This window comes from Rattus rattus, chromosome 4 (assembly GCF_011064425.1).
Source record: "Rattus rattus isolate New Zealand chromosome 4, Rrattus_CSIRO_v1, whole genome shotgun sequence".
NCBI lineage: Eukaryota > Metazoa > Chordata > Mammalia > Rodentia > Muridae > Rattus > Rattus rattus.
In genome coordinates, this window is record NC_046157.1 from 123,582,878 (window position 1) to 123,608,768 (window position 25,891).

Here is a 25,891-nt window from a genome sequence, read left to right on the forward strand (position 1 = left end):
GTGAGGGATGTGGAGCTGCAAGTGGTGTTCATTCACGGTTACGCTTTATGCTGCAGACTCAGATTCTTGCTTTAGTGGTCACAGTACAGAGCAGACCAGCTCGTACAGCCCGAGACTGACACTGTGTGTCAGCATTACCCTAAAGACTACGTGTATGACAACTCACTTCATTCCCAAAATAGTTCTTCGAGGGAGGTGCTATTACTAGGAGGGGAGTTGTTACATCTGTTGGTGGCAGAGCCCTTGTGGGCTCTAATCTGGAAATGAGTTCCACGCTGTTCTTCTTGATGTGTATTTCCTCAGGTTTGCCTGTGTTCTTGGGCCTCACACCCTCTGTAGGAGCAGACCCTGCTTTAGGTTACATCCACGGCCTATCTATCCCAAAAGCCACATTTTCATTTGTAGTTTTAAACCATCTCTCCGGATGGCTGTTCTAGGACACGCCTTGGACTGTCTGTCTCTATTCCTGTCTCTGAACCATTCCTGGAGGGGACAGCATGGCGCTGCTACCGTGGTGGAAAGCAGTGCCACCAGCACTAAGGGGTTCCCAGTGTGCCGAAGAAAAGAAGCCTGTGAAGACCTTGGTGCTGTGGCTTTCGCCAGCGAGTGCGTGTTTTCCCGCCTCTGCCCCGCCTCCCTGCGTCTGACTGCCTTCCTGTGCTCACACTCATTCCCACCACGACCTCTCTGCAGCTTTGCGTCTGCACCTGCTTGTTCCCCCTTGACCCCAGAGTAGCTCAAGAGTAGCACCCTCAAATCTCAGACGGTGTCAGACCCTCTCTCATCTCCTCTCTGCTGTGCTGGGTCTGTTGCTTCCCTCACAGTTAACCCGGTTAGCATTTGCTCAGGGATTATGGATCTGCCAGGTGAGGTGTGGATCTGGAATGTGGGATGTGACAATGAAGGTCCTTTGCATAGAGCTTGCTCCCTGGTGCCTCTAGCAGTCTTGAGCAGATCACCAGAAGAAGCTTTATCTCTGAGAAAGTAAGTAGTTTTCTCTGCGCAGTGGGAAAGCATTTTTAGTTTAGGGATTGTGTTGAGGGAGAGATACCTGATTGATGCCCAGATGGTCTCATACAGGGCTTGGCGAGATGCTCCATGGCCCAGTAAGAACAGACTGCTGCCGCCAGTAGACATGAGGATTAGAGTAATTAGGATGATAAGGTGTGAGACTCTTCGCCAATCTCGTCACATGCTCTTTTCTAAATACCGCCGCCTCCGTCAGGCTGGGACATCTACTTGGTTTGGTGTATGACTCCTGCATTTTCCTTGTGAATATTTGATTTTGACAGTATCTTGAAACAGGCCTTGTACTACAACCGAGGCTGCTGTTCTCAGATAGTTTTGTGTTACAGGGTGATTTTTAATGCTCCTTAATTATAATTATTTCAAGAATCTGGTTTGGGCCAGCAGAATGGCTTAGCACCATGGGGATCTGAGATCAGTACCCACAGTGCACATAAGGTAGAAGGAGAAAATCGATGTCACAGAGTTGTCCTCTGACCTGCACATGCAGACCCTGGCATGCATCCCCCCCCCCCCCGTCTTATAAAATCATATGCTAATCATCAAGTTAAAAGAAAATGGGGGAGGACCTGTTAGTTTCAGGTGCTGCTGTGCTTGGCCACTGACCACTTATCTGTGAACTCACCCCAAACTGCATTGAGAGTCTGAGCTCACCGACTGCAAGAGTGTTTTCTTTATTCTTGTGTTTGAAAATGCCTCAGATTTATCTTTTTAAAGAAATCTCAAGCAGTTAAAATATTTACATTCCAGTTGGGCAGTGGCGGTACATACCTTTAATCCTAGCACTTGGGAGGTGGAGGCCTGGCCTAGAGTGCGTTCCAGGACAGCTAGGGCTGCGCAGAGAAATACTGTCTTCAAACAAACAAACAAACAAACAAACAAACAAACAAAGTCTACATTCCATGTAAGAAATATATAAGTGGATAAAATAGGATTTCTTACCTCAAATCCTTCTCAAAACACTTTACTGCTGCATTTATGGTATATCTGGTCCCTTAAACATCCAGTTCCCTTGAAGGGAAGTACCATCCCCTTTATGTAAAAGCTACACTTTTGAGCCTGGGGTCCTTGGAGGGTGTCTCTCAGGAAGATGCGGTTCCTTTCTAATGCGATTTTAAAATTCTTTGGTAATAGTTTTTAAATGGTATTCTAAGGAAGGCTTGGTACAATTCAGACAACTCAGTAGTCGATCCCCAGAGAAACACCACAGATCTCAAACTTCATCCATAGGAAAGAAGGAGGGGGATGAGAAGAAGGAAAGCTTTGGGCTGTCTTGGCTCCTCCCACTGGGCTAGACCAGGCTGTCTTGGCTCCTCCCACTGGGCTAGACCAGGCTGTCTTGGCTCCTCCCACTGGACGAGACCGGCACTGGAAGGAACTCCGCATAGGGATCTACTTACTGGACTCACTGGACTTTTGTCTATAGATGTTGCTGTGGTTGGTGCCATTATCACCCATAGTCAGGCAGCTCCGTTGTAATCAGACCATGTGGCCTTCCCTTCGGGCAGCCTGTGCGAGCTTCTGACTAATCTTTGACTAGACAGGTTCTTTGGTCTACTCATCTGTGGTCCAGCGTCAATTCTGTCTTCTAACCTCAAATACTGTTCTTCCTCATGGAACCAAGTATTGAGCAAGGAGTCCATTCTGGGTCCTTTCTATGTCTCTTACTTGTGCCCTGTGGTGATTGTTAAACCCCACTTCACGGTCAGATCCTGTGTGACCTTCTTCCTGAGGTAGCAGAATTGCCCGTGGGACTTACATACTACCTGTTCTCTCTGTGGTTCCTTGTGTCCAGTCTTTTTTTTTTCCTTTAGATATATTTGTTGCGTGCATGGATGGATGTGAATCACGTGCATACCTGGTGCCCATAGAGTTCAGAAGAGGGCACTGAATCCCTTGGAACTAGATTTAGAAATCGCTATGAGCTGCCATGTGGGTGCTGGCAATTGAACCCAGGTCCCCTGGAAGAAAAGTCAGTGTGCCCTTAACCACTGAGCCAGCTTTTCAGCCCTAAGTGACATTATTTTGGATTAGGAATTTCTGTAAGTTAGGAAATTTATCCTGCTGCGTGGCTCCCAAAGCTCTTCCTTTAAGAGCCCAATAACTAGAAAGCAAAAGGCATTTAAAATAATTTTTATCCCATTTCGCTTAATCTCATAACTGACATAATTGAAAACAAGTTCTTTTTCCATAGGATGGGGGGCTGTGCTGGCTGGTTCTGTGTGTCAACTTGACACAAGCTGGAGTTATCACAGAGAAAGGAGCCTCCCTTGAGGAAATGCCTCCATGAGATCCAGCTGTAAGGCATTTTCTCAAATTAGTGATCAAGTCGGGGAGGGCCCAGCCCATTGTGGGTGGTGCCATCCCCGGGCTGGTGGTCCTGGGTTCTATAAGAGAGCAAGCTGAGCAAGCCAGGGGAAGCAAGCCAGTAAGTAACATCTCTCCATGGCCTCTGCATCAGCTCCTGCCAATGTGGAAGTGTAAGCTGAATAAACCCTTTCCTCCCCAATTTGCTCTTGGTCATGATGTTTGTGCAGGAATAGAAACCTGGACTAAGGTAGGGGCGTTTAGTCAGATGTCATGTACCATGATGAAAAATTTCATTTTTATCAGAAGGCAATATGTCCTTATAGTGCCCTTTGACTCTTCAGTATTTTTAGGTGGTTCATTTTGTTCATGCTGCCCAAGAGCCTCTTGGAGGGAACTCGCAACATAAACTCAGACTGTATCATGCTTATGATGGGACAGTCCGGGACAGAATGGAAACACATCCTTCTTGAATTAAGATAAAGTTGTGTTGTTAATATTCCACTAATATTTGCAAGCAGTATTTGAAGTAGCCAGTCTTTCCATTTTGTAAGTAGAAATTTGAAAATAAAAAAAAAATGACTTTAGGCTTTGAAATTTTTATTACCCCTCACCTAAAAGATTCGGAAGTCGCTCGCTGGGCCAGTTTAGGTAGTGCTCCTGTTAGTCATACAGACGTGTCTCTGTGACCTCTGAGCCCTCTGTTTGCCTGCAGAATGACGTAGCAAGGTGGCTGTGTCCCGAGTACTTGGTTGATCTGTCATTTTATTGCACTGCAGGCGAGCCAGGTAAATGTTATCAAGAACATTCTGATCCTATCTGAGTTGAGAATGTGGAAACGATGAAGGTGGGCGTGCACAGCTTAGGCTAATGGTCCTCTGCAAGAAACCTGGCTGCCGTGCGTTTACAACGATCGATATTTTTCCCTATGGCACAGCATGAACGCTGTGATTATGATAGTCTTTACAGTATGAACTCTAGGTTGCATCCTATGCTTCTGTAATGGTTAGTTGGGTAAGTGGCATGGAGAGATCTTTCCCTGAGGAGTGTGGGCGTGGGTCGGGGGGTTGCTAAAGTTGCTGCACTGCCGCTCTCCCTCTCCTTTTAGAGCACTCGAACCTTTAGCTGTTCTCGTGCCTTCTAATACACAATGTGTAGGAAGCAGTTTGTCCTTTCCTGTCTATCACACTGTCTACTCTCCCGCTTTAGAAATGTTATTCATTTACTGAGTAAATATTTAATGAGCACTTGCTGTGCTCCCGGCCCCCTTTGAGGCACCGGGATGCAGCAACAAACAGAACAAAATTCTCATTTTCACTGGGGAGATAACATTTTGACTTAATGTATGCAAAAGACTGAAGTTTTGCACACCATCAGCTCGTGGGGGAAAGGGAAAAGGAAAGGGAATGAGACTTTAGTGAGAAAAGAAGAACATGATTTTTCAGTGGTATCTTTACAGTATATCTCTGGCGTCACATTCTCTGAAGCCATGTGAACCTGTACGTGGGAGACTCCGGGCTGAGGCCTTTTCTCTGTGTCTCTGACGTGCATGTGTGACGTGTGCAGGAGGGAACCAGAGTGCCAACCCCACTCTCCGTTTCAGACGCTTCAGATTAACACTCACTCATCGCAGCACCATCTCGGAAATGGCCAAAACCATTATTTCACATTCACTCATACATGATGGTGTGGGTCATAGTGAAGAGAAGGCAGACACGGTGTTTGCCTTCCAGCTTTGGAGATCGCTTGGTTTAGAACGACTGAAAACCTCAGAGCTCTAGTGTCCGTTTTGCTGCAGTGGCTCAGTCCGTTGCTTCCGATGCTGGATCCACAGCTAGGCATGTCTCCTGGCCCCATGCATTCTCCACTTCTAAAACTGCTCCACAGATTGAGATCTCACTTTCGAAAATCAATTTCCCCAGGTGTCTGCTACCTTCCTGGGGCTACTTATTTTTAAAATCTACAGTTACTTATTTTACTTGGGGGATACATGGCTGTCAGAGAACAGCTTACAGGAGGTAAGTTCTCTCCTCTCACCATGCGGGTCCCAGGAATTGAACTTGGTCATCAAGGTTGCTGGCAAGTGCGGCAGAGACATCCCAGTGTGCTGCTTGGAGCAACTTTCAAACAGTAGAGGGATGCCACAGCTAATTATTCTTCTTCCAGACTTTGAAGGTTTTTATGATAAAAGTGAAAAAGTCAGTGGGATGCCAGCCAGATACTTTTGTCGTAAAAGTTATAGTGATGTAAGAATGTATCTGTCAGTAGAAACTTTCTAGTACGTCCTGGAAGTCTTGGAGTCTTAACTGTAGATATCTATTGAGATGTTTTATTGTTTCTTGTCAAATGCTCATCTGGGATTTGAAAGCCTTTAATCTAAAGGCCGTTTGTAAAGTTGAGCTTACATCAGATGTTCACATCAGCCTAGAGGTAGTTTCAGTGATAAAATTTCAAAGGTAAAATTTGGTTCCCAACAAAATAGACTACTTCCTGTCGTGTTGCTGGTCTCTGATAGGACTTGGGAAACTCGACAATAGTCTGGGGAAACGCTCTGTTTCATTAGATGAGTGGCCCAAGGCCCCAGCCTCAGAAAGGGTTAGTTCCTTGTTTCCTCGACACCAAGGCAGGTGGAACACTCTCAGGGAGCCCTTCCTTAAGGGTTTATGGAGAGTGCCGTTCCTACTCCATTGGTTTTCAGAGAGGCTTTGCTCTGATATGTGGGTAGGCCCTGTATGACAGAGTTGGAATTTGTCAGGGTAGGGGCTGGCCAACAGCAGTTCTGACCCATTTTGGGGAGATGAGCAAAGTGAGTTTAGAGTCTGCACTTGGGAGACTCAGGCTTAAGAGTTGAGATGGGCTTGCAGGGGCTGAAACCCATGTGAAGGGAACAGGCTCCATTATGCCAGCCCAAGAAGGGGGCTTGTTGCTCTGTGGTTCCGGGTGCGTTCCTGCCAGTTCCAGCCTGTGAGGAATCCAAAGTCATCAAATGGAAGAACTTGAACTCTCTCCCAATAAACATGATTTAGGTCCCTAAGATATGCTGAGTTCTGCAGATGTACACATGAGTTTGTGGTGAAGGACATTTGGTCGCTGCAGGAGACGCCAAAAAAACTAATAATTACAAAAGGCAAAGAAAGGACACAGAAAGCAGGATGCATCCTGGTTCATCCTGTCTCATTAGGGTCACTGCAGAGGGCTGCAATGCTTGAGTGGGGCGGTGAACGCATGGTCTCATGGAGAAGGTTTCAGAAGGTGGGGAGCTTGTTACATGCAGAGAGAGTAGAGTTCCAGGGTCAGAGAGGCATCGCCAAGCCATAGGGAGCAGTATTGACTCCATCATTCAGCACGTTATTTAGATGCCTGCTAAGTACCACATACCATGTGCAGATGGAACCTCCCATCCCCAGTACCGGATCCCTTCGACTCTCGCGAAGTCACTCTGTGTTCATAGGGGCGCAGAGCTACTTGAGAGAGTTTAGGTGGCAGTTGGACCCCTCTGTTGGGTGTGGGTTCTCTAGGGAGCTTTTTATTTATTTTTTTTAAACTCGTGTTCAGTTGTCGTAAGTTGGAACCTGTGGGATCTTGGGTATTCCCTTTAGAGGAAGCAAGAGGGTGGCTGTCTCCCCCGTCCCCATTTTTGCATCTAAGATCGTCGGTTAACAAAGTATAGAGTGTGGTCTTGTTCTTTTGTCCCACTTAAACTGCAATGTTGAGTTGGTCTCTTCCGTTGATCCCCATAGAATTCCCATATCTAATGTAGGTGTGGGGTAAGTGCCATTCTGACACCAGAGTGTGTGATTTTTCCCCCCCCCAACATCATTAGGTTCTCTAATACTAACTGGACGTTTAACAATCCAATTAGTTCTGATACTCAGGTATTTAGAAATAGCATAGACTTTACAGGTCACAGACTGTCCAACAAACATTCCCCATAAAATACCACCTGGGCCTTTCCGAATCATACTTTTTTTTCCAGTAGCCACACATTTATATCCATAAATGTCACCCTGCCCTTTCTGTTTCGAGAATTTCCTAGAGCCTCTCATGGAACTCAGGGAAACACTTACTGATGTATTAAAAGGAGAAGATGCATTCAAAACCACTGAGTAACAGGCCACATGGCTCTGGGCCAGAATGAACCTATGCTCTCCCACCACGCTGTCTCCCCTGTACCTCTGTATCCTGCCAGCCGGAGTCCCCTCCATGCCCCTGGCCATCTCATTGCCCGGAGTTTTAAGACCTGATCTCTAGACACACTCCCCATCCCACCCCTACTCCCCACTTCTTGGAGGTGTGGAGTGGGCCCAAGTTTTCACTGTCAATGGCAGGCTGGGTCTTTGTGCTGAACACCCCCATCCTGAAGCTATTAGGGGACCCACTGTGAGTCATGTGCTAGCATCACCTTAGGTAAGGGTGAAAGAGGCCATTTTATGAGTAATAAGAGACACTGGTAGTACTCAGGAAATTTCGAAGGTTTTCGGAGTGCCCAGGACCTGAGGCAAGGGCCAGAATGTACATGTATGTGCATCTTCCATGTGCCTTAGGGTGCTTGAGAGCTAGATGTTTAGTAGGGTCTGGATACGGTGTTCTAGAAACCTGAAGCAGCTAGCTTCTACTTAAAAGTAGTTCAAAAGTTCTGCCCCCTGAAGCATTTGACTCAGCCTCCCAACTCCTCCTTAGTAGTACCTTTGTTTGTCCCACAGTGGGGGTACTTTGAGGTGAACCTCTCAAAACCTTAAGGAGTCTATTACTCTTCTCTGCTGCAGTGCCGTCTAGAGCCTTTCCCCACCTCTGCCAGCATTCGTATCCGTGCTTTTCTGGCCACACCTTCTAGCTGTCATGCTCGCACCTCACTTTCCTTTTTCCTTTGTCTTAAGACTGAGAAAATTAGACATACTCATCCCTAGGTTTCCTCTATTTTTTTTTTTTTGACAACTTGTTGAATTTTTTTCTGTTTCATGAGAATAGTTATTAAGCTCCTCTTACCTTCTACCCACTGAACCATCTTGCCAGCACTAAAAGAGTATTGTGAAGATCACCTCCTTGTTGTCAGATCTAGGGACCAGTCTTGCGTTGTCTTTGGCAGTGTGACAGACTTCTTCATGTAATTATTCTAAGTCTGGCTCTCTGGCCTCTACTGTCCTGTTTTCCCACCCTCTGGCTTCTCAGGATGAATCTTCTTTTTGATTGCTGTCTCAGTGGGACTTGGCTCTGGGATGTGTCCTCTCAGACAACCACTTAGAAAAGCCACAGGGCTCCGAATGCCTGCTGTGCTCTGGTGTTGTTTCTTTCAAACTTGGATTTCCAACCTCATCTACAGACAGCTGGACTGCACTCAGCTCTTTGGCATCCCCCCCAGCTCTCAAAGGCATTGCACACTTCAGCATGTTATAGCCCAGACTTGGGGTGACCCTGTTCTTTTTCCTCTTCCTGGCTGTGGTGGTGCCAGCACCACCCTTTGATTATTCACAGACCAAAACTTTCTTGCCTGTTTCTCTGTCTCTGTCTCTGTCTCTGCCTCTGCCTCTCTCTCTCTCTCTCTCTCTCTCTCTCTCTCTCTCTCTCTCTCTCTCACACACACACACACACACACACACACACACACACACGTCCCCCTGCCACACCCAGTTTATCATCTGGTCTATCTCCCACCTCACTATAGCTCTCTGCTTGTCTCCCATGATCTTGTCCTCACATGCTAAGGGCTGAAGCGATCGATCGATGCCTTCCACAGGTGTTCAGCAGGTAGCTTCTGTTGCTGTTCACACCTCTGTATAGCTCCCAGGTGCTGTCTCTAGTCTCTGAACTCCTTTCTCCAGGGACTGGCCTCCTTGTTGCCATGGGAACCTGCCCTGTCTTTTTCCCCTTGCCATTCCTCACTGAAGTGACACTTGCATTTGTTGTGCTCAGTCAGGGCACATTTCAGTGATCAGAGTAGCTCCTTCATGTACCACGTAAGAGAGCAGTCCCCCCACGCAACCTCCTTTTCTTCAGTTTGTCATCCCTGTCATGCCACTGTGTGTTCATTTGCTTGTTCATTTACTGCTTGTATTCCTGCTAGAGTGCCACTTCCAAGAGAGCTAGGGAAGTTTGTTCTGCATATCTAACTGTCCATAGCAAGTACAACAATGCCTGGTAATGGTGCAAACACAACATAAAACTTAGAGATGAATGAGTACATTTGGGTGCCTATTAATAGAAACTTTGTGTAGAAGGCACATATTTATTTTCAAGGATCGTCCTCTCACATTGTGAGGTGAGGTGAGAAGCTACCTGCTGAACACCGTGAAAAGCATCACTCCAGCTCTTAGCACGTGAGGACAAGATGGGAGACAAGTGGAGAGCTGGAGCAGGAGGCCAGGGTTGGCTGTATATTGCCAGTGTAATGGATCGGCATATAATTATTTCTTGGTGTATCCATGGGTTCTTGGCCCCAGAACTCTCAAGATTCACAGATCTGCCAAGGCTCAGGTCCATTTAAAGAAGGCATGGAGCATGGACTCATAACCCTACCTCGCCCTGCACTTACTTTAAATCATCTTAAACCATCTCTTGATTACTTACAAAACCTAATGCACCATTGTTAGTCTGTAGGATTTAAAGAATAATGGAAGTGTGTTCCTGTTCAGTAGTTTTTCTTTCAAGTCTTGTTCCTCGGTGTTGGGTTGAATTCATAGATGAGGAAACCTGTGGGCACAGAGAGCCAATTGCACGTGCTTAGAGATAAGGAGGGAATTGAGCCCCTCACACATAGTGTGTTCAGAGACTTGGGAAGTGCTACAAGCATGGAGTCTTAAGGTATTCTCAAAGTAGGTGTCTTAATGACTAGCTGTATGGAAGACAAACAGAAAATACTGTCTTTGGCCATGGTACAACTAGCCAGGGCGCTAGGAAAAGCTATTTGGCTTGGGTTGGTAGTCCACGTAGAACCAGTTTTAATTTTATTAAGGCATTCAAAATACCCATATGTTTGAGTCATTGGGAGGACTGAAGGATAGGGACGGCTACTCTAAAGGAATAGGAGTGAGTGGAGTTTGGAAACAGGTGTTACTTGAAAATTGCAATTTATGACTGGAAAGAATTGCCAACTTTCAACTGCCAACTGGAAAAAAAAATTCAGACTTGTTGAATATGCTCAAACGTGTATGTATGTAATATTTTAATGAATGAATGGTGAACCAACTGGAAAACATTTCAGACTTGTTGAATATGCTCCAGAGTGTGTGTGTATGTAATATTTTAATGAATGAATGGTGAATGACTTACTTTGCAAATAACTTGCAAGTGTAAACATGTTAATTCATTTATGTTTCCTGACAAAATTTCTAGTTGATTTGGTGATGGATAATAGTATCAATCAGGAGGGGCAACATTTGATGCAAAATATACTGGTTGGCTTCTACAAAGGTAATATTTGCTGTGTGTATAAAGTTCTTCTCTTTGGATATTGGTGTCCAACACCTGGATGCATGGGGTCGGGGAGAGTCATCAGCTTCAAGACTAAAAAGAATATCCTACAACTGGCTTAGCTTAATTTTACAAAAATTAGCACCAGAGGACTCAGCTAGAAAATACACCTTTTCTACCAAGCCTTTTTCCTCTGTCCACTTTAACAGTGTGGAGTTAGAAAGGATCTGGAGAGGGGGGATCTGGCTGCTTTTCAGGATGGACGTGTGTGTTGGGGAGGTGTAGGCGCCAGCTGCTTAGGGTTCAGAAGATGCTCTCACGTCCATCTGCCCTCTGTCACCTTTAGCTAGGTGTGACGTGTGCACAGCTGCCTTAGCCAGCAGGTACTTGTGCATACTTTGCTCATATAAATAGAGCAGTGCACAAAACCAGGCATTTCCAATGGAACATTCTCACTCCAGGCCATACAGATTTATTAAAGAAAACATTGCTGAAGCATAAAGGCACTAAGGGTGTAATTTGTAAGCTGAGTACATGGAGCTGTTTGAGGTGACGTCAGATTCGTGAGTCATTGCTATCTGGTTACTCATTACCTGGAGCTTTGAGTAGAAGGAAGAAGGAAGTGTGGAAATCTGCATGCGTACTTTCTGGGCATTGTTCCTAAAACCCACAGAAAATGATGATATCTACTGCTTTGAACACTGCTTCCTTTCCTAACGTAGCATTCATCTAAGTGGTGTTGTGTCTAGGGTGGGAAATGGCAACTTTGACCTGCAGGCATATAGTTACAGTACCTTGAGATTTTTTACAACTTGAAAATTGTTTATCACTCTCTGTACTTAGGGACATTTTCCATCGATGACTGCACATGGATGACACTGATCACCGAATATCACTTTGAGAATTAAAATATGGGCTAGAGTCTGGCTCTGGAAATGGAATTGTTTGATACATGTGCAGTCTGTTTCATCATTAGCCTCTTCTGGCCTACCATTCCAGTCAGTGCTTCTTGCCACAGTCTGTGCACACAACACGCAGCAGCCCTGTGTACTATCCGGGGCAAGAAGCTGACACTGCCGTCCTTACCAGGCACAGCACCACGATCTCACGGTTCTTTATTGTACATAGTCTGATTTTTCTCAGTATTTTCTATTTATGTACTGGGCTTTTACAAGAGTAAACATCTCCAAGTGAGGATAAAATGTTACTCTTCCTTAGTTGCTTCATGATCACTGGTCTTAACACGCATCTAGTATGCTTGTTACGGTCCAGTACCAGTGTCCTAATGCATTGTGTACCTTATGAGACACACATACAAACGAATTCAAACCTTTAAGTCATGATCAATAGAAATTCTAATATTTTGAATCAGATACGTGTGCCTTACCTTTAGGTATGTGGTAATATAGTTAGGAAATACTTGCTTTTAATGTTCAGCTATTCTGTTCTGACTGCCAACAAATTTCTATTGTAGTGAAAATTCAAGATTATAGTGTGCTTGAGATCTAGTAATGGAGTATAAGGGGGAAGGGGGCGTGATAAGAGAATTAGCTTGTGAGTAACTAAGGTTGGCCATGACAAAAGTTTGTTTCCCAGATGCTGACCCCGTCTGGTAGGTGTCACAGAGCTGTCCTCAGGCTCTCTTTCATCCTGCTTACATCACCTGTGGAGCACCTGGTTTATAAGGCTGCTTGAGACAGAAGAGAAGGGCTTGTTTGGACCTTCCTCATTGGCCTGTGCATAGTCATGTGGGCTCACTATAACTGCAAAGGAGGCCGGGAACCAATCTTCCCTTGTGCCAGCCAGAGGAGTACAAGGTGGGATACAGGATCTCACCCCAGCTTCTGCCTCCCATGTCCTTAGTGTAGAGTTGTTAGTGTTTGTTAACTCAGCTCCCAGGAGCCATGTAAAGGCTTTTGCATAGATTTCAGCATGAGCAGGATAATGTATTGTGCTCTGAAAACATTTCGAATTTTTTTTTCTTATAACTGTAATCACAGTGCATGTTTGTATTTCCATTTCAGCCTTATTTGAATACATTCTTGCAGAAGTAAAACCATTGGCTTATCTTCCATGTTTCTGCTCTTAGATTTTTGTCTCACACTACTGTTCTGAAGAGCTAGCATTGGTTTACTAGGAACCAAGGTTTTCAGCAACATCATAGTTAGTTGCTGTTTGTAGAATGAACCGACTTTATGTTATTATTTGAAGATGTGAGTAACTGCTTGATACACTGCTGCAGTAGATCTGGTTTTTCCCACGAATTCCTTATTGATTTTTCTCGAAACTAGTATTTCTATTGGGATTTTTAGACTATGAGGTGCTGATCTCTTCTGTTTTCACCACATAGTCATCTCCTGGAATTTTGGTCCCATAGTTCTAACCAGCTTGGAGACTGAAGTCGGCGTTAATGTTTTTAGATCCCACTCTTCCAGACCGACGGCGAATATGTAAAAGTCAATTTCCTCTACACTTGGGAGTTTAAAGCTGTGTTTAAAGACCGTGTAAATTGAATTTTTCTTTCCAAATATGGCTGAAGTCAAACACAGATGATGAAGAAGTAAAACTGTTAGAAAGGACTACAGAGAGAAGAATTTTGTTTGTTTTCTTAGTCAATAAAAAAAAAAAAGAAAAGAAAAGAAAAGAAAAAAGCTTACCCAGCCGGGCTGATACAGCGGTCATGAAAGTGTTTTTTCCTGAAGTCTGTCTGACTCCAGATGCTGCAGTTCCCCGAATGTGGAACTGGAAAACAAACAAGCAATAACAAACACCAGAAAGAAAGGAGACTAATACTGGAGATTCTCACAGGAGGTGGGTGTGAGGAGACAGGCGAGTCCATTTCAGTGGACTTACCTCAAGTCTTCCGGGTTCTGTGAGACCAGTCAGAGCAGTAGAAGATTCTTAGCGATGTGCTAACTCTTGAGGGGTAGCCTCTTTATTTGGTGAGCCTATGCGTGCACATGAATGTAGATGTGTGTGTGTGTGTGTGTGTGTGTGTGTGTGTGTGTGTGTGTGTCCATCCATCCATCTATCCATCCTCCAGTATTCTCCCTCCCCCCAAAGAAAAAAATCTGCATGTAGATGTAGTCCCTGTTGTATCAATTGTTTTAATTGATTTAATTTAATTGATTAATTATTCTATCATCTCATATTCTTAGTTGACTGAAGATACCTTATGATTTTACAGTTAATGTAATAAGCTTTGAAAGTCAGAGCCCTGCAGATGTCAAAAGTAGTTGTGACCTAAGAGAAAGCTAGTACCATAGTGCTCTCTGTAGTGACTGACCTTACCCTTTTCATGGCCTTGTTTGTGGAAGCAGAAGGGGAAATGCGATCAGTCATAAAGTTAGTTTTGCATATGGGATTAAAGTGTCTTGTTTGTTCAAGAGGATGAAAGTTTTTCTTGAGGGTTAAAAGGAGATTTCTCTCAGGGGACTTAGGACGTGCAAAACATCATCATGAATATCTCCCATAACTTCCTTGTAGAAAATAGTGTCATAAACACAGGAATATAACAGTGAAGTTTCCATACAGAGTTTTGAAAAACCAAGTCTGAGAAACTTAGGCCAGCATCTGTGTGTAAGGAAGCTCTAGAGCAGGTGAACATGAAGGGTCCCCTCGCACAGGATTGTGGATGGTGAAGCATCTAATATGCTTGTTCAGTTAGACCTGGGCTTCCCAGTTGAACCACAGGTGCCTCTGAATCTGTAGGGCCTAGAAGAGAGAAAGCAAGACATAGGGTTCTTATGGGATGCTGATGTGTCCATAGATGAATTCCAGTGGCATAGGAGATATGGAGACAAAGTGTGGAGCAGAGACTGAAGGAAAGGCCATCCAGAGACTGCCCTACCTGATCCATGCCATACACAGACACTAAACCCAGACACTATTTCATATCCCAAGAAGTGCATGCTGATGGGAGCCTGATAATAGCTGTCTCCTGAGAGACTCTGCAAGAGCATGACAAATACAGAGGTGGACGCTTGTAGCCAACTATTGAACTGAGAACAGGGTCCCCAATGGAGGAGTTAGAGACAGGACTGAAGGAGCTGAAGGGGTTTGCAACCTCTTAAGAAGCACAACAACCAACCAACCAGATCCCCCAGGGCTCCCAGGGACTAGACCACCATCCCAAGAGTACACAGGGATGGACCCATCGCTCCAGCCGCCTGTCCGGCATCAATGGGAAGAGGCCCTGTCAAGGCTCCATGCCCCAGTGTAGGGGAATGTCAGGGTGGGAAGGTGGGAGGGAGTGGGTGGGTGGGTGAGGCAGCACCTTCATAGAAGCAGGGAGAGCCGGGTGGAATAGTAGGTTTCTGGAGGGAAAACCAGTAAAGGAGATAACATTTAAAATGTAAATTAAAAAAATTCAATAAAAGAAAAAAATTGAACAGAGAGTTGGGTTCCCCATTGGAGGAGTTAGAGAAAGAATTGAAGGAGCTGAAGGGGTTTGCCCCCCCCTAAGAACAACAATACCAACAACCAGAGCTCTTAGGGACTAAACCACTCTCCAAAGAGTACACATGGACAGACCCATGGTTCCAGCTGCATGTGTAGCAGAGGATGGCCTTGTTGAGCACTAAGGGGAGGAGAAGCCCTTGGTCCTGCTAAGGCTGGATCCCCCCCCAATGTAGGGAATGTCAGGGTGGGAAGGCCAGAAGGGTGGGTGGGTGGGGGAACACCCTCATAGAAGAAGGGGGAAGGGGATAGGATAGGGGGTTTATGGACGGGAAACCGGGAAAGGGGATAACATTTGAAATGTAAATAAAAATATCCAATTAAAAAGAAGAAGTGAAGCTTCTTTAGGTTGGGCTCTGTATGGGGTGGCTTTGCTAGCTTGACTTCTCTTGTTATACAAACTGGGATCTTTTGTTCTTAGGGCATAAACTTGCCTTGAGCTTCCTTTCTGTAACAGAAACGTTCATAGGTGCTGTGCATGGCACACTGTATGCCTCTCTGGAGTACCTCAGGCTTGAAAGGGTTGACCGGGGCCTTTTGTTCCTATAGCACTATTCTGTCAGATTGTTGCTAATTTTCAGGACTTTATTCTGAAATCTTAGGTTAAGTGCATAGGTCGTTTCTCACAGATCTCTTCTCAGATGCTGTCTCCTGATGAAGGCATGGGGTGGTCAGTTTGACTGTCTACTTACTTCCAGATCCAAGTATGTCTTCTCTCAGGTATATATGTAATCTGATAAGTGGATATTTCTAGTTATTTTCTTAAGGCCACGTATGTATGGTGCTACGACTGAAGCTTTCAAGCAGATGCTCCAGAGCTGTGCATTGGGGTTCACTTTGGAGCTTTATGTTGTGTGTGACACCATGCAAAAACTGTTTGAGGCCCTCTGGGTGAGAGCACGCTCGTGTCCATGTTAAGTCTTGCACTGCCTGTTCTAGATCGTTAGGCATGGCTGAACTCCTAACCTTCCTGAAGTCCTTAGCCAGGGTGCAGAGAGGAGGGGGGTTACTAAGACTCTCCAGGAGGGAGGGCCTGTTTCTTTCTTTATAATTGCTCCTGCGTGGTAGAGGAAAACTGCAGGGAAACAGGCAGGGTGTGTCTGGCATTTGGGGTCTACTCATGCCTATATGGTAGACTTTTTGATATGTAGACATGTTAGCAGTTAAAAAAAACACAGCCCCATAAAACATAGCAACCAAATAATGTGCAGAAGAGACCTGGAAATGTGAACTCCCCTCAATGCGTGATGGAAGCCCCACTCCCATGGAGGAAACCAGTCTCTGGAGTAAGGGAAGGAAACGAGTTTCTAGAAGGGCTTGTTTGTCTACATCAGGAGACCCTGATGCCGCTTGAGTCTAGAACTTCATTGTTTGGTGACACAGGCTTCTTTCTCCACATCTTAATTGCAGTCCTCTGACACTGCCCTTCAACTCCAGTATATTTTCTCTATAAAATTAAGGCGTGGACGTCTAAATGATGTGCCCCAGATTTGCATCCTAATTTGAATAGATGAGTATAACACCTTGTGTTTGGAGAGCGCCTGTTGGGCTGTCCTTTTTCCCTTCCGGTTAGTTCTGGCTGCCTGAGAAATCCTGAGACATGCTACTGTTGCTACCCTTTGTGATGGAGCAAAACACATACATCTTTGTAGATATCTTTCCAACCATGATTTGGGGGACAGAACTCATGGGGCCTGGAGAGGTGGCTACTTTCCTGTTCTTTCAACCTTGATGTAAACTGAGTCATTAGCTCTAGTTGGCATCCCAGTCCTTCCCTGAGCACTGGCTACACTTCAGACATTGTTCAGGGCTCACTCTGATCATGGAGGCTTAACAGTGAGCCAAGCCTCAAAGCTAATTTTCTTTTACAACTGGACTTCTTTTCTGTTGAGGAATTTTTAACCCCCCTCCCCAAAGTGTACTTGGGGCTCTAGTTCAAACGCCATCTCCTCCACCCCAAAAGTCTGATTACCATGGTCAGAGCTCCTTGCACCTCTTTAGTGTGCAGGGTCTCCCAGCTCAGCTTTGTCTCCTGAGAATGGCCTTCCTGTGGCCCGCCTGGCTGGTGTGAAACTGTGATGTCTGAGCCCTTGTGCCCTCTGGACCCAGCAGCTGCACGGGGTCCTTAGAGTTTATACTGGAATCTGGAAACATGGAGGTCGTGCTTTTCTGAACAACCTAAACATTTGGCCTGAGAGCCCAATGTGTCCCTCCAGCTAGTAAACAGAGTTTGGTTAGGAAGGATCTTTAGACGGACTCTACCGGGCTAAGTCTCCAGGACTCAGTTGTCTGTAATAGGGTCATAGAAGCTGGCTGTGAATGAGCCAACTTGGAATAAGGGAATAAATAATACATTTAAAGTTCTGGCACATTTGTGCCAACCATTTGTTTAAACTGTGTTTACCTTGAGCTGGAAAGGCTGTTCCTGTAGATGTGATTATTTTAATGAGAATTGGGAAATAAAAGACGATTGTTAGAATTTCTTATTGAAAGAGATACTAAAAATACCCGAGGGTTAATTGGGTTTGAATTAAGAGCCCCGGTTGTGTATTTGTTCTTTCCTCCAAGTCGTGTGTTTTACTCATTTTCGGAGAGGGGAAATAACATAATTTCCTCCTAGCCCCCATAATTTCCTCTGCTTCCTCCTGGCCTCTGGCCTTGCTTATGGCTTAGGATTCAGATCTTGCAGTTTTCTACTCTCCCTTAGCCAAAGCCGCTGTCTCTCTGGATGTTAGGAAGTACATTGTCATGTTTGTTAGCATTCTCTTGTGGGGCTTTGAGGCCTTTTCCTGTTTTTCAGGCTTCCAGAGGGCTTCAGAGCCCCCACTCTAAGTGCGTCATCCTAGGTGAGCATACCAGGGCCCCAGCCCTTGTAAATGACTTGTCCCTGCCTCTGCATACACTTACATGTTAGTGAGTAAAGAACGAGATGGGGCACCTGAGATGGGGCACCTGTGCTTCACTGCGTTCCCTTCAGTAGCAAAGACTGGTAAAGAAATGGGGCTAGACAGAGTTAGTCTCTTTTGACCTCTTTCCCAGTCCAGGAAGAATGCTGTTAGTGAGGAGGACTCTTGCCCTCTGGTAGCATGTTGGTGCCCCAGACTTTCTGGGTATCGTTGTTGTTAACTTTTCTGAAGGTAGTCCTTGGCAGCACATCCAATTTGCAATTAAATTCCAAAATGATGCTTCCAGGCCATGAGGGCCAACGTTTCCTAGACATGGCTTTCAAAGCTGAATCCAGTCCTTTTCCTTCCTGGGATGGTTTAGTCTCCCCAAGTCTCTTATCTGCTTTCTGATGCCCTGTCTCCAGCCCTGGCTTCTGCAGTCACTTGTGAAAAGAACCATCACTGGTCTAGCCCACCATCCAGTGCCCATCAGCACCATATCTGTCTGGTAAAAGGAGAGGTGTTCATGTTTATTCTGTTGGGTGAGTCTCAGGCCAGTCTGGTGGGCCTCAACAAACTGTAGGGTCTCCATCATGATTTTGATAATGGGGTCCAAAGATATTGGATATGACCCCAAACACTTTTGTACTAAGGGCATTGTAATAAAAATTTCTAAAATCTCAAAAGAACACTCATTTAATTAATTAATTAGCTAATTAATTAATTTTAGTGCTGGCAATTGAACCCAGGGCCTCATACATGCTAGTATTAACTCAGTACCTCTGTCAAGTTGAATTTTTTTTGTAACTAGCATGTGAGCTTTTAAGATAGAAAACATTTCTTGTTAACTCTGGTGCTCAATTACTAGAGTGTGCAGTCAAGTCATGTGGGTATTTTTATCATGCCTTGAAATGTAACACGTGAAGTACCGTGTGAAGTATTTTGTCCTCTAAGTGATTATACCTGACCATAAAGATTAATATTTATTTTTGAGTGACAAGATATGAAACCTGTGAACGCCGAGGTTGGCGGGCCTGTGTACCGATGGGAGCGTGGGTCTAAAGGAGGGAGTTCTGGGTCTGTGTGCCATGTCTTGCTCTGAAGCTGGACCTTTAACCTTTTATTTCATGTTCTGCTCTCGTCAGTACAGAACAGATGCCTTCATTTTGATTAGCCACAGTGATATTTTGTCTGCTTGGTGGCCAGTAGAGACACAGCTTTTCCAGTTAAAATGCAGCCCAAAGAATATTTAGGCTATGAATGTGTGTGAGCTTAGGAGTTAAATGAGCTAAAATACTTTTAGAAAATTATAGATCATCAAAAAATACATTTTAGTGCCACTGTGTTTTGTTGTACGCAGTACGATACCTTTCTTCTATTGGGTTGGCAGTTTGGGGCTTTCTCTGAGTTTGGATGTAGAAAAGGAAAGTATAGTTCCTTTTTAAAAATCCAATCAAAACACAAGAGCAGTTCTTTTAAATATAATTCCTGTGGGCAGCCTGTCTGGACTCATTCTTTTGTATCCATTCTCACATGCCATGTGATTGACTCAGTTTACCTTCTGTGTTTGTTAGAGACAGGGTCTCATGTTGCTGCAGGCAATCCTTGAACTCTCCATGCAGAGGAGGAGTGCCTGAACTGATCCTGCTGCCTTCACCTCTTGAGTGGCTGTGCCAGCATAGGCCAAAAGTGCAGTGAAACTGCCCAACGCAAAAGTACTGACACTGTAAGGATGAGGCTGCCCCTTAGGAGGTGGTAGAATGACTCTCTCATAGATGGGTAGAACAGCTCTCTCGTGGATGGTTGGAACACTGATTTAGAACAAGGTGATATCTCCCAAGAGGATAAACATTGCTGAATTAACAGTCCAAGACAGTTAAGTATATAAAATATTCACAAAGTCTTTTACAAGGAAGCCAACTTAGGGACTTTCCCTCAGGAAACAAAACCCCGAAGTCTCTCCCTTTCCTCCTCTTAAGCCTTCTTGTAGGCTGCCTTGCCTCTTCATCAGGCTGAAAATGAAGTTAGATTTAGCAGATGGAACTTAGACACTTTTAAGCACATTATTTTTTCAGGAGTGGGGAGGTAACTTAGTTTAGAAACACTGAGATGTCAGAGCTGAACCAGAGTTAGAAGGGGAAAGAGACAGTCGGGATTTTAGTTCTGGAGGAGGACGCCGAGTCTGAGCTATTTGAAGAGGGCCGAGTTGAGAAGGGGAATTCCCTAGGGTGGTTTAACGACTCTGGGATTCAGGATCACATGGGAGGGAATGCCAGTTTGAGAGCCTTAGAAGACGAGCATTTGAATCAGGAGGGTGGAATCCTTTATCTGAGTTCAGGAGAGTTTTCTGAAACAGATTCTAGCCTGTTAAACACTAGTTAACAGAGTGGTCCAACTCTGTGCTCGGAACAGACAGGGTGTGTTCCCACGCTACCCATTTGGACAGAGCTGGAGACACTGAAACCTGGACTGCTCTTGGGCATGTGGGCTTATGTTGGAGCGGTGACGTCATGTTGGAAGCTCAGGCTTTGTTTCTGCTCTGCACTTGAGGTGAAACAAACTTAGCGAGGAAATGGCAGGGTGGAGAGTGGAGAGTGTGGAGAAGGAAGCCCTGCCATTGCCCCTGATGACCATGCAGGGTGAACCACTATGATTAACACTCTTGAGTAGAAATAAGGCAGAGGAAGAGCATAAATACCAGCTGGGCTCTTTGCAGCACGCAACCCACCATTCTACCCTCACAGAAAATGACAGATGAGCCCAAACCAAACTTTTGAAACTAAAACATGGTAATAGACAGAAAATGCACAGTGGATGTATCTTGGTGCTTGCTGGGCAAAGTTTGGTGGGCAGCTGGGTAGCTGATCTGGAAGCCTTGGGAATACCAGGTTGCTCTCATTCTTAAGGCTCAACTCCAGGGCGGAAGAGGTGGTGGGGATGAGTGTGTATAGAGTTGTCAAGGAGGAAGAGGAGTACATCCAGAAAAGGGATTGTGTTCTTCGGGGGCATTCTTTTGGTCATTTAAAGAAGAAGTGGAGATCTGGGTCTGTAAGAGTTAAGTGCGTCATTGGGACTGGAGGTAGGTGTGTCCCTGGTCAGAGCCAGGCAGTTTTTAAAGTGCTCAAGTATTTTGGTACACACTCATGGCGGTTAGAAATCAGTCACTTTCTAGAGTCTTAAAAGAAGAAACATCCCCTTTCAGTTCTTTATCTTATGCTAAAATTATGTCCGCCATTTGACGAATCAAGTCCTTAAACAGTTAAGTACTGTTGGTTTTCTGTATCCATGGATTCAAGCAACCTTGGATCAAAAACACCAAGAGAGCTGAACATGTGCAGCCTTCTCTCTCCCTTTGTCATTATTACATGGTAGAGCTATTTGTGGCACTAGCACTGGGAGAAGCATCGCAATCCTCCAGAGACGATGTAAAGTATTCGGGAGCTGTGCAGGGGTTATTTGGAAACACAGCACTTTATAAAAGGGGGCTTGAACATCCACCACATGGGTAGCCAGGGAGAGTCGGGAGGAGGAATGTCAGAATATGCTAGTAGAAAAAAATTCTTCATAGATAGTACCAGTGAGGGATAATTATATTTCTATTTGGTCAGACAGAAAAAAGAATTAAGTGTTCAGCTTAGGGGTTTCCACAGTAAACCCCTGGAAGAATTACTTAGTCATTTTCCCCAACTTTTTATGTGTGTGCATCTATGGGCCAAATGCCGTTATTCTCGTTTGAAGCAATTTTTCATTATTCGGTGATCAAATAATACTATAGAAACAAAACTAAACCCAGTCCTGGAACCACCAATAGAGACCTGTATTCAACAATTCACGAGGAGTTCAGTAAGTCTGTGTGGTTGGAAAACTTCTTTTGTAGTCACTGTAATGCACTTTCCTGCCTTGCGTGCCAAGGAAGACGTTGTGAGTGACATCTCTGAACTGTTACCTGGACGTTGGAGAAGTGGGAGGGGAGGCAGGCGAGGAAGAAAGCCTAAGCAGTGTTCTCCTTCCCTGCACGAAGGTCATGGAGAGAAGAGACTCTGGGAATTATGTGTTTGTTGGAGCTCCTTCACTCCAGCACCGTCCTTGTTCAGAGACAGTGCATGTGTGCATTCATCCCGTCTTGCACTGGTCACGTTACATATTAGATTTAAAGCTGTGTGCTTGGCACAGGGATTAATGGGCTAGAAAGCCTCTACCATGCAGGAGCTTATGCTGTGGAAGGGATAACGACGTCTACCTCTCTTTACTTCATTGGTGTTTATTCAACGGTAGCTTAGTTTACTTATTACATACAAGGCCAGAGATATGTCTGTGTAAAGGTTACAAAGTAAGAGTGGGGCAGCTGGCCTCTGGCACCACACGGCAGTCTAGCAGGAGATAAGATATGGAAGCTTAGACTATGTTTGAACTCCTCTGTGCCTAGCCTTCCTGCCTCCAGCTTGCTTTCTCTGGGCTCCTTTGTCACACTGTGACCCAGCCGAAGGCAGAGGCTGGGTTGGTTCTGTCTCTGTGATTTAATGCTGGCAGTATGAAGGTATAGCCTTGTATGTGCCAGTCTTGGGAGATTTAAATGAGTAAGCATAAATGAGTTGTGGAAAATTGAAGCAAATGGAACTGTTCCTAGCTCTCAGTACCGCCTATTCTGCTCTCAGGTATAGCCGTGCAGCGTGACACCTTACACGTCTTTTGTTCCTAAATGGGACCCTGGGTAGTCCTTCTCAGGTCCCCTTCCGTATGCCTTCTTTCTAGCACTGTGGAGGTGCTCCTAAAGCCTGTGTCAGTCTGCTTCCCTGGCACTTTGTTTATGCCCAGAAGCTCTTTGCCTTGCAAATTTATTCTTTGGAACTAATTTTCCACCTCCTAAAGTTTCTCTTCTCGGACTCCAGTCCCTGGTCTCGGGTCCCTGTCTCCTATGCACTGCTCTCTGCTTTATCAGGCTTGATAGAGCAGAGGCTTGAGCTATTCATTTTTGTCTTTCCTCTGCTTTCCGCTCAGAACTCACAAAAGAGGCTGAATATTATTTTATACTCCCAGCTTGTTCTTAACACGCTCTCAGTAAATGCTGTCTTAACGAATGAGAAGTAGGATCTTGGCAAAAGTATTTATCATATTGCCCAGAGTTTTTTCACTTTTTTTCAATGAAAGAGAGACATTTACCTTGTTAGTAAAACTCGAGGAGGGACAGACCGACAGGAGGACTGGCCTCAGTGTCATGATAGGGAGGTTCTGTCATCATAAGGATGAGAAGCTGGGCGCCAGGCAGTGGCCAAGAACCATGGTGAGCTCCATAGTACCCAGTGGGCCTTCAGTTCCTTTTTGCATTATCAAGCTCTGTATTTAGCCTCATAGTTGTTACAACTAGGTGATATTTGAATGTGCTCTGCTAATGTTTGGGAAAAGATTTTTTCATTATTATATTGAGGCTTCCATAAATTGATAATACTTTCTCACTATATCAAAATGCTTGAGGATTGCCCTGAACAATACAATCTCAATATTATCCAGCGTAAACATGGCAGTGTGACATTTTCTCCTTGGTTCTCTGAATTACCTAGATTTTTCTTTTTTAAAGATTTATTTATTATCTATAAGTACACTGGAGACTCTCTTCAGACACACCAGAAGAGGGCATCAGATCTCATTACAGATGGTTGTGAGCCACCATGTGGTTGCTGGGAATTGAACTCAGGATCTCTGGAAGAGCTCTTAACCACTGAACCATCTCTCCAGTCCAGTTACCTAGATTTTAATAGAAACACCACACATACACACACACACACACACACGGGAGGGATAAGTAAAATTTCATTTTAAAATAAATAAATCAGTGTTATTTGCTTAGTAGAGAATTCATGGGAGAAGGTAAATGGGACAGAAAGGATGGATATATTGATCTGTATACTTCAAAAATTGGCAAGAAATAAAATGTGATCATTTGAAGCAAGTTACAGAGGCCCTTAAAATACCCATAGTTACCAGATAAGCACATATTAACCAGCTGAATCCCCCTGCATTTTTTTTCTCACAGCTTTGCTTTGTCGGATGAAGCATACAGATCCCTCCGTGATCAAGATAAAGATCAGTGCATTCTCATTACTGGGGAGAGTGGAGCGGGAAAAACAGGTGAGACCACCACCAGACAGACCTGGCCCTTTTGGGAAGGCAGATGCTGCTGAAAGGCAGCTGGAAAGGAGCCAGGTGGCCCTTGGGAGCCAGGTGCCCACAGCTGCTGTGCAGGGGCTGTGATGGCCACAGTTGGTGTTCTGTGGACAACTCCTCTCTCATGTGAGGGGTCAAGATGCCGGCCAGTGTAAGTCCCAGCACTGGTTCTCAGCCTTTTAATGCTGTGACCCTTTAATACAGCTCCTCATGTTGTGATGACTCCCAATCAAAGTTATTTTCATTGCTACTTGATAACTGGAAATTTGCTACTGTTAGGAATTTTAACGTAAATATCTGATACTCAACACCTGTGAAAGGCTCATTTGACCCTCTGCCCCAACACCAAAGGGTTTGTGACGCACAGGTTGAGATCCACTGCTCTAGAGTCTTTTGATCCTAAAGAATTGAGATTATGTAGATGTTGTCCAATGCCTGCAAGGACAGTGCTTCTGATAGAAGGACTTCAGTGTGGTCCTGAATGAGGAAATGGTTTTGTTCTGGAACGATTTGGAAGTACTCTGCATACAAACTGGGCAAGGATAAGACTGGTTCTGTTTCTTTGTTGAAACAGAAGGGCAAAGGGGTTTGGGGAGGGTGTGACTTTCATGTTTCTCTATAAAATGCTTCAGATGAGAATCTCATAACTGGTCTTCCTCTGAGTATGCAGAAATGTGGCTGTAAGTGTTTCCATCTTGTATGCTATTTTAGTGATTAGACTTAACGCTTTCTGAGTCCTCACTGATCAAGAAAAGAAACTTTCCTCACAATTGTGCAGTCGCCTGAGTCCATGTTAGCTCAGCCTCAAAAGCTTCCCTCTCAGCTTCAGGATGGCTTTTCCTGTAGGCTGACTCCTTGCGCTTTCTCAAGGGGCACCCCTTTTCCACAGCCCCCTGTAATGAACAGTGAATTGTGAGGTAAGTGGCCAGCGTCTTTCCTCGAGCCCTGTGGAGACACACTGCATGGTTTCTTTAGGTGTGGTACAGGGTGTAGGTGCTGAAGGGGCAGAAATTCAGGAAGCCCCAAGTCACACAAGCATAGTGTCATAGTTGGAAGAGATTTTATAGGCCATCCCATGTGAAACCCTCCGCATGGGGCGGCCAAACCCCTTGTGGTGATGGAGGGCTTTTAACACTATTTGACTTACAGGTTCAACTAGTAAGTTTTTCTTCACCTCCCTCTGTCTCCCAAATGCTAGGATTTCAGTGTTTACCATGATATCCAGCCTCAAGCTAGTATTGGTGGACAAGATTATTTCAAACCTACATGTAAGATCTTTTATAAAACAGACAAATTCATGTTTTTGTCGCTCTTGTTCTTGTTGAACTTCTGAGGAATTAGCACATCCTTGTTTTGCACTCTCTTAGAGTTACTATCATACTTGGGTCATCATAGTCATAGTTATTTTACCCTGAGCATTCGAGCTGTGCTTGGCAGCATATTTATTATGGAGAAATTGAGAGACAAAATGGTTCAGCAGTTTGCCTGAATGTCTCTGTTACATTTATTGCAGCTGTGATAAAAATATCTTAAGGGAGAAAAGTTTGTTTTAGCTCAGATTTCCAGGTCATAGCAGGGAAGTCCAGGGCGCTTGAGAGAACTGGTTACAATGTATCCACAGTCACGAGCAGAGAGAGCAGAGACAT

The 25,891-nt window shown here is 44.8% G+C and overlaps 1 protein-coding gene across 1 annotated transcript in view; it reads left to right on the forward strand.

Moving 5' to 3' along the window:
• The window catches only part of Myo1b (myosin IB), a 164,962-nt gene that overhangs the window by 52,978 nt on the left and 86,093 nt on the right, over positions 1-25,891 (forward strand). Inside the window, exon 4 of the mRNA XM_032901091.1 lies at positions 24,115-24,209. Coding sequence (XP_032756982.1) covers positions 24,115-24,209 — 95 coding nt within the window. The remainder of the gene's footprint in view (positions 1-24,114; positions 24,210-25,891) is intronic.